At 49.0% G+C, this 12,957-nt stretch overlaps 1 protein-coding gene across 23 annotated transcripts in view; it reads left to right on the top strand.

Moving 5' to 3' along the window:
• Window positions 1–12,722, top strand: part of IKZF1 (IKAROS family zinc finger 1) — a 98,588-nt gene extending 85,866 nt beyond the window's left edge. For 16 of the 23 annotated variants that reach the window (XM_053218717.1, XM_053218725.1, XM_053218714.1 and 13 more), the window contains 2 exons: window positions 1,846–1,980; window positions 10,543–12,722. In XM_053218717.1, coding sequence (XP_053074692.1) covers window positions 1,846–1,980; window positions 10,543–11,252 — 845 coding nt within the window. In that variant the 3' untranslated portion in view covers window positions 11,253–12,722. The remainder of the gene's footprint in view (window positions 1–1,845; window positions 1,981–10,542) is intronic. The other 7 variants (XM_053218726.1, XM_053218718.1, XM_053218723.1 and 4 more) reach the window with 2 other exon arrangements.
• The last annotated feature ends 235 nt before the right edge of the window (window positions 12,723–12,957 follow it).

The raw sequence follows: 12,957 nt of genomic DNA, 5'->3' as shown, positions 1-12,957 counted from the left end.
AGCAGCCCCCTCGGTGCTCCCGTGGGCACCCAGACACCCTCTTCCCTCTTCGATCCCCTTAGGTTGGGGCCATTCTTTGGGATTAGGTAAAAACAAAGCCTAGCCCAGCTAGGATGTGGGAGAGTTTAATTTTTCTGAATGTCGCTTTAGTTAGTTAAAGGTTTCTTGGTCATCTGTCACAACTTCCTTTAGGGATGAAGTAAGTTTCTCTCGAGCATTTGGAAGATGATCATTCAGGTACACAGATCGTGTTACAAGCTCTTGCAGGGAAATGCCACTGATCTGGGAGTCTGGAACTCCTTTGTCCCTCACTGTGATGACCCCGAGGGTCTCAGGAGGCCCTGTGGCCCTGGGCAGGGAAGACACCCACAGTGCTCTGCTTGGCCGAGAAGGACGGACATGTGGGCAAGCATGTGGGATCCATAGGTCAGATGTGCACGCCCCCTGGAATTGGGCTTCGTGGATTTTGTGTGTATCCTTCACACCAGTCAGGGTGTGGGTTATTATGTTTGCTCATTGAGCAGGAAACACGCATTTCTGATGTTAAAAAATTACATATACCGGCGATAATAACCAATTTGAAATATAGGCTTCCAGAGTGGCCTTCATAATAGCAATGGAGACATAAAATACTTAGAAATCATCTTAGCAGGTAATGTGCAGGGCATAATGAAGGAAGCTACCACACCGTGCTGAGGCAAGAAAGCAAACGTGGAACACTGGAGAGGGGGAGGGTCAGACACTGCGGGCACGAATCTTCCCGAATCAAGGCGTGGGTCCAATATAAAATTTGGAATATCGTGAAGTGTATCCGGAAACGTAGATGAGAGAATTGGCATGGTTGAAAAAGGAAAAGTAATGTGTCGTGCTGTGTTAAAATGTAGCTATGACGTGGGGCTCTTTGGGAGAGTAGATAGAAATCGAGAATAGTAACAGAAGATCCTATAGATCCTGTGATAAATCAGCATGTCATATCTGGGGAAGGAGGAGAGGGAGAAATAGGACAGTGGGATTTAAGCGGACCATTCAGAAGTGGTGCCAGAGGGATTGGTTAACTGTTTGGAATGTAATCAATTGGCATTTTCAGGTCTTCGTATATTACGATACATTGCAGGGACATGAACGTTCTATCCCCAAAAACCCAACTGTAAAAACTAGAATATAGGCAGACTCTGTAAGAGACAAAGTTGTGTCTTCAACCATAGAAAGAAAGATGGAAATGGAAAAAATGGAGGTCGGCTAGGAATACTCCCTCCATCAACATTTAGCCCCACAGGGTCTAGCTTTTCCCACAGTTTGCAGGTGTTATTTGATTTCCCAGAGTTTGCTGTGTGTTCAGGGATCAGGAGCTCTGGGTTCTCTCCCCATGTTGCCCGGATTTGCTGTAGCATTTTGGGCAGCCACGTTCCTTCTGCACATCCCTTCGCGGTGCCTGTCGATGGCGTAGGAACCTCAGATCATTTCTAGCTCTGACAGGTAGTGCTTTGATCCTCAGCAGGCTGGTGTCGGGACTGACTGAGTTAGTGGATTTGGGGGCACTGGAAAAGTTAAGAGGACTCGTCCGAGGGACACAGTTGCTTAATCCCATCCAGCTTCTGGTGACAGGGATGGTGTTTGTTCCTTTGGCCTCGGGAGATAACGTACGGCCGGCAGGTGTCATTAGCAGGTGGCCATGGGCAGCCTCTGTCCCGGCTGAAAGAGCTGCCGGGGAGATTAGCAATAATCCTTGTGAAGGGCCTGGCTCTTGTAGGCGCTTAACAAATGTCAGATTTAATGCTGGATGCGACCGAATCCTTTCATTGTAAGCTTTTCTAAACTGGCCTCTCTAACTGTCTTTGACTTTAGTCATTAAAGAAGAAGCTAATCACAGTGAGATGGCAGAAGATCTGTGCAAGATAGGATCAGAGAGATCCCTCGTGCTGGACAGACTAGCAAGTAACGTCGCCAAACGTAAGAGCTCTATGCCTCAGAAATTTGTTGGTAAGAGTCAAACGTTTGCTGTCTCTTAACGAACAACTATGCGGGTGTTGTCGGCTCAGGTGCAAATTAGTTGAGAGTAGAAGGAAGAAAAAGTAGCTCATTTTTTACAGAGCAAAAAAATTGGTAGGCTTCACGTTTCTTAAATATTTTGGAGTTTTTTTCTTTGTTTCATGTTTATTGACATATTTTGAGAGAGAGAGAGCACATGTGGGGGAAGAGCAGAGAGAGAGGGAGAGAGAGAATCCCCAGCAGGCTCTGTGCTGTCGGCCCAACATGAGGCTCGAACTCACAAACTGTGAGATCATGACCTGCGTCGAAACCAAGAAGTTGGACACTCTACTGACTCAGCCACCCCGGTGCCCCTGGAGTTTTTTCTGATAGACTTCTTAAAAATGAATTCCTCTCCTGGCAGTTTTTCCTAGATGTGGTCTCGCAGCCTCCTGGGCACCCAGGAGATCTGCCTGTGGACAGGGTTGGCCGGGTCAGTGTGCTCAGAGCCAAGAACATGGGTCCAGCGTGGCCAGGGGCTCTCCACACAGCCCATTCACCCGCTGCCCGAGCAGCCTCGCTGAACTTCGAAAGCTCATTTTTCACACAAAGTTCATAACACTCCTTGCATGGGCTACTTCGAATCACGTAGCAACTCGGCCCATGAGACGTGTCCAGAGAAGAGGGGGGCACAGCCACGATTGCTGTTCTCACCATTGAATCTCTACCTGTGTCAGGTGCTTTGAGGGATAAAAGGAAGATCAAAGTGTCCCTTTCCTCTAGGACCTTGCTGTTGTGTAGATGATAGATGCACCAGTAACCATCGCCAGGCCTCATGCTGCAGGTGCGGGAAGAATGATAGCTATTTAGGTCGGTTTAAGAGTGGAAGTGCACTAAGCTGGGGGCCCAACCTGGGAGTGTCTGCGCACAGCCACGTGTTGATGCTGTCAGCTGGTCACGTTACTTGACCTTGGTTCCATTCGTTGTGTGCCTCACAGGGTTTTGTGGACATTAGTTAACATCATGGATGTGAGAACATTTACAAAGTCTCAATGTGAAACTCAGCTGTTATCATAAGGACAATGTAGAAGGAGAATGCTGGGAGAGGTCATGTCCAGGAAAGAGGACCATGGGGGGAGGGTCATGGTCAAGAAGGAAGACCATGGGGGAAGAGTCATGTCCAGGAAGGAGGACCGTGGGGGGAGGGTCATGGTCAGGAAGGAGGAACATGGAGGGAGGGTCATGGTCAAGAAGGAGAACCATGAGGGGAGGGTCATGTCCAGGAAAGAGGACCATGGAGGGAGGGTCATGGTCAAGAAGGAAGACCATGGGGGAAGAGTCATGTCCAGGAAGGAGGACCATGGGAGGAGGGTCATGGTCAAGAAGGAGAATCATGGGGGGGGGGGGTCATGTCCAGGAAAGAGGACCATGGGGGGAGGATCATGGCCAAGAAGGAGGATCATCGGGGGAGGGTCATGGCCAGGAGGGAGGATCATGGGGGAGGGTCATGGCCAGGAAAGAGACCATGAGGGGAGGGTCATGGCCAGAAAGGAAGATGATTAATAAAAGCTTCATGCAATTGATAGTGACCTTGATGGAGGAATAGGACTTCAGCACATTGTTCATAGTGGAAGAAGGGGAGAGGATTCTGAACAGACAGGTGAAAGCGTAGGGAAATGGTCATGCTGGTGGCTGGGGTGGATGGAAGACACGGGCTGACTGAGGAGCAGGACCTGTTCTGGGCTGATTCACGTACCCTCAGGGAAGCTCTCCCGGAGAGCTCTGGCCACGGAATCAATGGTCTTTGAGAGCTGAGGTGAGCAATGCACCCTCAGCTCAGTAGGCGGGAGAGAGCTTTGACATGTTTCATGGGCGCCATACCTTGGAAAATAGAGACCACATATGCAAAGGTTGACTGCACCAGAAGGATGGGGCAGTGGGGGCGGGAGGGAGGGGACAGAGCAGAGAGGAGTCTTGGTGACAGGGGCGTGGGGGCCAGGGCAGGTGGTGGGAGTGGAAGCCGTGAGTCGTGGTGACTCTCTTAGAGGGAGATGCCAGTTATAGAAATGATAAGGCCAGTTTCTGGAAAAAAAAGTTCTGTTTTTGATCTGCTAATTTTCAAGGGCTTTCTGGTGTGGGGGCCACATGGGAGCCTATGTAAAAAGTGTGTGTTGGGGAAGGATGGGGCTAGAATGGGGTTAACGGTTGATGAGGCCTGGGGTTCCAGAGGACAGATGCGACGGCAGGAAGCGGGGAGGACAAAGGAGAGGCCGAGTTCTTGTGGCTTTGATGAGGTTTTCAGAGGCTTGTCATAGGTGGGGGAAAGAAGGATTCAGTTTAAAACACTTTTGCAAACCACTGGCCAGAGATGCCATGTGGGGAGTCACACGAATGTGAGCTCTTAGTCGGGGAGAATGACAGAGACGCTGCATTTCCTGAGCAGAAGGGCAGTGAGGTCCTTGAGCACAGGCTAGGCTGTTGTGGTGGGATTTCAGGTCGCACTGCGCTAGGTGAGAACTCAGCGTTCACAGAGAGTGAGCAGTGAGCAGTGTGCAGGGGACAGTGGGCGAGGCAGAGGACAGTGGCCGGGTCACCATGAGGAGAGACGGAGCAAAGAAAGACCCAGTAGCAAGCGTGCCTGAGGATCGTTACTGGTCCCTGACCAGCTGTGTCTGACTTCTCCTTCGGGTTGGGAACCTGGAGAAGTCCCGCTGAGGACTTTGGCAATGAACGTTTGCAACCTGTTTTAGCTTTTGGAGGTTTCAGCCCAAACCAGACTACCCGTGAGCCTCCCCTGCAGCCACCTGGGAGGAGGCCCCAAGTTAGGCATTGTCTTGAGATTTAGATGCTTCCGTGTTTAAAAAAAAAAAAAAAAAAAAACTCTGATCAAGCCCAGCAAAGGTTAGAAAGAAGTCCCCAGAGGGGAGGGGGCACAGAAACGTGACGGGAACAGTAGGGTAAGGACAGCAGCATGGAGGTTGGAAGGAAGGGCTCAGGAGCGGCTGTGCATGCTGTTATGGGTTTTCCCAAGAAACCCAAGAAATATTGGTGATTCAGCCAACTCAGCATATTTTTAAAAAGCGCCTCCTTTTGCCCCCTAATGCCTACCTTGTCCTCACTTCCATTCAATGGAATTTTAATCAACCGCTCCTAACTTGTCACAGCTTCTCCATCTCTAAAATTAAAAAAGAAAAGAAAAGAAAAGAAAAAGATGGGTCTCTAGGGTCCCTCTTAACTTCTAGATGCTGAGTTTATCCTTTATATGAATTCTTGAAGTGTGTAGGAGTGCGGTTCTTATCATTCGTTATCATACACACGGGCCAGTGGTGGTGCAGTCGAAAGACCTCCCGGTTGACATTCAAGAGACCTGGGGACAGGGTCCAGCTCCAGCTGTGACTGGCTGGCAACTTTGAGCACATCCCTGGACTCAGTGTCCCCATCTGTGAAATGGGCGTGATGCCTCCTACCCTGCATCCCTCCCAGTGCCAGTCTGAAGATCAAAAGGGATGATCAGATCCCTTGATCTTTTGATCAAAAGATCAAAACTTGAGAAAGCACCTTAAAATTGTAAGATGCCATGATTTTCACAGGGACATTGCTCCGAATGACCCATAATTTTGCTTAATGGATATGGGATCTATGGTTAAAAGTTTTTCCTTGAGTTTTGGCCTGAGTGTAAGTACTTACTCTGCCAGGAACATTGTTCACCATTGTGTCACCAAAGACGTCATCCCCCGGGATAATCAGATAGAAGCCAACAGGATTGATGAAGCCCCATCAGAAAGGGGACGGTCACGTTACACAGCAAGGCTGTGTTCTTCATCTGTTTGGTGATTGGGGAAGTTTTTTAAATACAGGAGAGGAAATAGGGGAGCATAACAATAATTAACATTTTCTCTACCCATTATAACTATCTTGGTATAGTTTCTTTTCTCTGGAAGTAAAAAACAACCATGTTGCATTATGAAAGTGACACATGGTTAATATAAAGACTTTTAAGGCAAAGATGAATGTTTTCAAATCACCCCAAAAACCCAACATCCAGAAATTGCCAATATTAAGAGTAGCTGAGCATTATTCTAAAAGTCTTTTTATCCATATGTATGTATGTGAGGGGCTAGGGTGATGAACAGGTGTATTGATAGACAGGTGTGGAATAAATACTTCCGTAAAGATTCTGTCATATCACACATGCTACTTCAAAATGCAAATAGCATTTGTATGGATGTCTTAAATTTAAGAGGTGAACAAGAACCCAATAAAACTGGAGGCATAGCCAATCTTCAAATGAACATTTTCTCGCAGAAAGATATTTTTAGAGGATTTAATCTAAGATTAAAAAGATACACTGCACCATGAAAAACATGAGCTTCATCGGGTTTTTAACCCATTTGCTTCCATTTACGCAGTATCTCCTGACTCACAGCTTTGGGAAATAAAGACACGATTTTACTCCCCAGTGTTCAATTATATTATTTTTACATCGTCCTCCTTCCTAATAGTCACATTTTATTCCCATAATCATAATTCTCACAGAAGTTTAGCTACTTTTCGTTAACTCTCTCTTTAAACAGATTCAAAGCCCCAACTCAGTCTATTTATTGTGATTAATCACTTGACTGATTGGATTTAACTTTCAAGCAACTTTTTTTTTTCAAGGAGGTCCTATAGATGCTCCATTTCCATAGTTGCCATGTGTTTGAGGATGTCTGTCTGTTGCCTTTCTGTCTTGACCATGTGTGGTGCCATGATGGCATTGCTTAGTTGAATGCTGCCGTGAAGATGTCTAAGGCCAGTCTGAGATTTATTTCTTAAAGGTGACTTCCATTTTCTTTCTGAACACCTGAAGAGTTCTTTAAGTTAAATAGTCTAAAAGGTAAATAGCCTCACTAGGATGTGTCTTGGTATTTTGCATTCTGAATAAAAACTTTCCTGCCATTTTAATCTGGGGAGTCCCCTGTTTTCTATTTCTGAGAAATAATCTTCCTTGTAGACATCTTTTTTTTTTTTCCATCTGTTGCGATCTCGGCCAGGGATACCAGTTGTCCTTATGTTGGATAATTTGTTCTCCATATCTGTTAGCATTTCCTTCAGTTTATTTTTTGTCTTTTTTTTTCACATTTTTTCACACTTATTATCTTGTGTTTTTCCTCTGTCAGTCATTCCATTCTTAGTAGGTTATGTTCTGTTACTGCTTCTAATCCATGGATTAATTCTGTGATAAATGGACCTCATTTTGTTTCTTGAGATCTGAAAGCTTTTTTCACCTCTTTTCTGTTGTTTTAGCATGCTGTCTTTCAGCGCTTTTTTTTATGGAGTCCATCTCACAAAGTAATTTTGACACATTTCCTCTCTTCCTTGAGTTGAGCTTTTTTCCTAGGATGGGCTTATTGGTCTGTTTTACTTCCTTTCCTCCCTTGAGTTGCTAGAAAGTATTTTCATGGTGATCATGACATTTCTTGTCACTTGCTTATTCTCCTTGGGCTGATAGAGCTTGATTGACGTTTGGACATTTTTCCCACTGTATGTGAGGCTTTTTTTTTTTCCTGTGAGAGCTATCGACTTTTCTAAATCCTGAAAGAATGCCAAGGATAGGGGGGAAGGAGGAGTTCAGGTGAGGCAAAGTGCAGTCTTTGTTTAAAGACTTTCTGTGTGCTCTCTCCCTCTCTCTCATTCTGAGATTTGGTCAAATGCCCTAAACCAGCTACCACTGTACCTGGCTGGAGCATGATTCCCAGCCCCACAGGAGGACACTAGGGGCTTAGGGCCATTTCCCCTCAGCTACAGCCTAGAAGACCTCACTCCTATCGAGAGAGCCAACCTCACACTCACCTGGTTCTTGCTAGCAGAGGTTTCCACTGCTGTGGGATCAGAAATGGAAGAGGATGTGTATTTGAATTGGCTCCCTACAGAAAAGAGGATATTAGGGAGAACCCTGAGGACTTCGTTGACTCACACTTGAGGTTTTTAGAAGTGAGATCAGCGGCCACCCTTTACTGTATGTCTCACGCCAGAATTTTCTTTCCTTGCTCCTTGATTTTTTTTAAAACTATGTGTTTCATTAGAATGTGTTTTTTTATTTAGCTCATTGCCAAAGTGAACTGCGTGGGTTTTTCTTTTTCTCACTTTGTGGAGTATTAGGGAAGAGAAATTTTGTGGATAGTTTCAATATGCCACAGTAATCTGAAATATATGGGTTTTTTCCTACATCCATTTGTTGTTAAGGCCAAGTTTTAAAAACAATGGATTTCAGTGGTTGCCTGGGAAACCAAAGAGCCACAACTTTGGGCAGAAACAGGATGATTAGGCGGGAAAGCACCATTTTTGATGGGGCTATAAGCACTTCGATATGTATCTGAATTGGCCTCAAAGTCTATGCCCCATCTTGTCCCTACCAGGGTTTGGTAGAGGGACAGATGGGGGCGCATAAGCCAGAATGGATCCATTCTGTTCTAGAATTAGACCAAGAAGATATTTAGGACCTCAACACAAAGACCTCAAAACGTGATTCAACAATGCTATCAAGTTATTTCTTCTAACTTTTAATGGGCATAAACACCACTTCCGTGTTCCCTCCCGCCCACCTTGTGGAGAGATTCCATCCATTCTATTCAGTTTCTGCAGAGGGTGTGACCGGCCACTAGCAAATTTTCCTTCTGTAATCTGAGGATCACACTTCACCATGATCAGGCCAAGTGTCTCTCCTGACCACCAGTACATTAGAATGAATGCAGGCGGGCTGTTTTATGATAAGTCTCTTTTGCAAGCAAGAAATGAGACCCCGAGATACTCTACAGCATGATGGGGGATATCCCTGGACAATCATCCGTGGTCGGAAAATGTTTTTAAGAAAGATTAGTTAAGGTTTTGAACTACTAAGTGGTTTATTGTCCTGTTGCTAAGAATGAGCAGGAGACCTTGATGTCAGGTGTCAGTGTGGGAGGTGTGGGATCCTCCCCCGCCGCCGCCCTCACGGGCCATCAGTAGCCATTCCCTGGGCTCTTAAGGGAGTCTCTGAGTTCACTTACCTTTGCCCCTCACAACCTGTACTCCTGCCCATTACTGAGAAGGGCCCTTCCTTCAGACCCTTCAGGGGCTTCTCATTTTCTTCTAGACAAAGCCTCTGCTTGGTAGATACCGCCCCCACCCTGCCCCACACCCAGGCTCTGGCCAGGACCCCTGGCTGCCCCCCCCCCCCCCCCCGTGTAGGACAAGAGCCCCACTCACCCGGCCAACTCTAGGTCAGAAGCCCTCAGGACCCAAGCCTTCTATTTGCTTCCTAGAACTTCTCTGCCTGGGATACACCATTTTTGCAGCCGTGTTTTAATATCTGTGTCCCCTGTTAGCTGTTGAGGATGGGGACCCTTTTTACTAGCTCCCCTGTCTGCCCCTCCTGTCCGGTCCAGTAGACACTCAATGCTCAGCATAAACGTGTTGGAGGAAGAAAAGAAACAGAATGAGGGGTAAAATGTAAACAACTCAGGCATGCCTCCGGTGCTTTGATTTATCCATAAATCTGCACGCAAACGGAAAGCAAATCAGTAGCCCTGACAGAGTGCAGACAGCGACTTTGCTCATTATGCCACGGTTTCGTACTGAACCTATAACCAGCGTGTCGAGAAGGTGCATCTTCAAGGCAGTTCGTTTTAGTTCTTCATGATAATGTTTGCTCAGAAGCCCGAGCTCATCTCAGGGTTCGCCATCCCTGGGGAGCGAGCTCGCTCTCAGAGTGGAAGTTTCTTGAGGGGACACTCGCACACCCAGAGTCCTCGGCAGGTTCCTTGAGCATCGTTCGTGGTCGGAAATTTTTGGAAAGAACAGGCGAATGGCACACCCCCTCCCCTTTACTTCCCTGCTGTGTGCCCAGCTTCCCCGCACATACCCATGTGGCACATGGCTCTAGTCCTGCCAGTGACGGACAGGCGAGTGGAACCGGGACCCGGGAGGATGTGGACACCGGACTCTGAGCGTCCATTTCCTCTCCGAGCCAGAAGTCAGCTTTCTATAGATCTTACCAGAACTCTTACCTTTTGATCAAATTTTATTCTGAGTATTGAAGTTATGAATTCAGAACCCCGTCCCATAACACTGTTTTAAGCAAGCATATCGCACACACTCGTGAATAATGATACACTCGTGTATGGTAATTACATAGATTTATGAGAAATTAACCAGCTATTGCAAGTCACTTAGAACACTATATCGAAAATACGTCATTTAAGTTTTCCTCTTAAACTGAATATGGTGACGTTCATAGTAAAAGACCCAAGTGCTGGTTTAGTATTTAGTTGGACGATTTCTGCTGTTTCTGTTGACGTGCGCCGACTTGGATGCACGGGTTCGTGTGGTGGGTCAGGTGCGTTTAAGGGCTGACTCCAAGCAGGGCCCTGAGCTGGGTGACCACAGACAGGCCTCCACCTTGTCCATCTGGGAGGTGTCTGAGTCACGAGTCCCCCTGAGCACCAGGACACCCAGATGTGCGGGGAAGGGGGGGGGGCCTTGCTGTAGATCTCACCCGCCCCCGTGGTGCGCAGAGGTAACGTGGCCTCACTGACTGTCGCCTGCCTCCCACAGGGGACAAGTGTCTGTCGGACATGCCGTACGACGGCGGCGCCAGCTACGAGAAGGAAAACGAGATGATGCAGACCCACGTGATGGACCAAGCCATCAACAACGCCATCAGCTACCTGGGGGCCGAGTCCCTGCGCCCGCTGGTGCAGACGCCCCCGGGCAGCTCGGAGGTCGTCCCGGGCATCAGCCCCATGTACCAGCTCCACAAGCCCCACGCGGAGGGCCCCCCGCGGTCCAACCACGCGGCCCAGGACAGCGCCGTGGAGAACCTACTGCTGCTCTCCAAGGCCAAGTCCGTGTCCTCCGAGAGGGAGGCGTCCCCGAACAACAGCTGCCAAGACTCGACGGACACCGAGAGCAACGCCGAGGAGCAGCGGGGCGGCCTCATCTACCTGACCAACCACATCACGCCCCACGCGCGCAACGGCCTGTCCATCAAGGAGGAGCACGCAGCCTACGACGTGCTGCGGGCGGCCTCCGACGGCTCCCAGGACGCCTGCCGCGTGATCGGTGCGGGCGGGGAGCCCATGAAGGTGTACAAGTGCGAACACTGCAGGGTGCTCTTCCTGGACCACGTCATGTACACTATCCACATGGGCTGTCACGGCTTCCGTGATCCTTTTGAGTGCAACATGTGCGGCTACCACAGCCAGGACCGCTACGAGTTCTCGTCCCACATCACCCGGGGCGAGCACCGCTTCCACATGAGCTAAACCCCGCGCGCGGCCGCCGGCCCGCAGAGGAAGCACGCGGGGGTGGGGGGAGGGGGGGTGGCCAGGCCCTCCCCTCCCGCCAGCAGCACGGACTGGACCAGAACCTTGTGCTTTTGATTTCTCGGTGGTTCTCTTGTTTTGTTTTGTAGTTTTCAATCGGTTGGGGTTTGATTTGCTTTGGAACACGAGGCGATTTTTTTTTATGGTTAGTTGCAGGGTTACGTTTGGAGCAACCCCCCCCAAACCGCTCTCTTCCTAGATGTTTGCCATAGAACTGCGAGCTGAAGTCCCCTCTAGCTGTGGCTTCCTGGAAGCCCCCCGCCCGCCCCCCTCCGCAAGACTCATCACTTTCAGAGAAAGTTTGATACAAACAGGTCAGAGCCCAGGAAGGAATGAGCCGGGGAGCAGACCTCCAGGCGCCCCCCTCCCAACGCAGCAGGGTCTAGAAACCCAAGTCATAGCTTCTGGCCGTGTGCGTCTAGGGCTGGAGGCCTGCAGTTTCTAAGAGATGTTGTAAGTCACAGCCCGCACAAAAGGCAAATTGTTGGAGGAAAGTTGGACTCCTCGGGCAAAGGGAGGGGCCAGAGAGCCTGTTGGTCTGGTTCTCAATTTCAAAACCGAGGTAGCCTTCCAGGGCTGGCGGGCGAGAAGAGTCTGAACACTGTATTCCTGGAGGCAGGTGTGGAGACCCCTGCCCTCTGCCTACTCCAGTCCGTGCCTTTCATGGCCCAGAGTCTATCACTATGTTTCTAACATCCATCCCAAAACTTGGACCTTACTTCCTCTGAACCTCTCAAAGGGTCAAATTACCACGAAACCAATGCTTGATTCCAAATTCTACACCCGTTGCTTCCCTGGCTGGTTCCCCTGACAGGCAGAAGCCTGCCTTTCCTTCAGAGGCCCAACCTAGACCCCACTTCAACTATGTCGTTTTGTTTGTCGGTAAGTTTCTTTCCCTGCCCTCATTCTGCATCATTCAGGTTTTAAAATCCACGAAAGCAGGGTTCAGGATGGTCATTAATTTTCAGAGCAAGGGAACGTGACAGGCAAGGCCCAGGAGACGTCGTTCATACACAGGACCCACGCCTTGGAAACCAAACTTTGAAACAGCCTGAGACTCCCCCGTGAGGACAGAGCAGTCCCTGTGTGCCTGCACATGGACATGATGTGTGGCCCCGCGTCCCCTCTCCCTGGGAATGCGGAACGGTCGGGAGCGATCGCATAACCAGCCAGCGGGATCTGACGGGAAAGAGGCAGGTGGTGGCAGAGGGAGAACCTTCCTCAGGCATGACGGGAGCCCCGCTGAGGTGTTTGGTGATTCGGATGCCAACCCAGAGGGGTCACCCTCAAGGTTCATCCTGTCGTTAAGGATAATGACCCCAGTCACCTAGGCAAATGAGAGCACACAGTTTCACACCTTTACGTGTCTTCGCCAAAACTGAGCCAAGGTGAACACAGGGAAAAAGAAAACAGAGGAAAAATTGTCCATTGGCCCCTCTGCACTTAGTCTAAATCGAGGTTTCTTAGTCACGGTGCTCTTGACATTTGGGGCTGGGCAGTTGTTTGTGGTGGGGGAGTCTCCTGTGGGTTCTTAGCATCCTTCCTGGTCACTACCCAACAGATACCCGTAGCATCCCTGTTCGACACCCCAAAATCTCTCCAGATGTTGCCACATATCCCCCGGGGAGCAAATCCTCCCTAGTCG

This window comes from Acinonyx jubatus, chromosome A2 (assembly GCF_027475565.1).
Source record: "Acinonyx jubatus isolate Ajub_Pintada_27869175 chromosome A2, VMU_Ajub_asm_v1.0, whole genome shotgun sequence".
NCBI classification, from domain to species: Eukaryota; Metazoa; Chordata; class Mammalia; order Carnivora; family Felidae; genus Acinonyx; species Acinonyx jubatus.
Note: the sequence above shows the minus strand (reverse complement) of the source record. Positions and strands in the feature narration are given on the sequence as shown.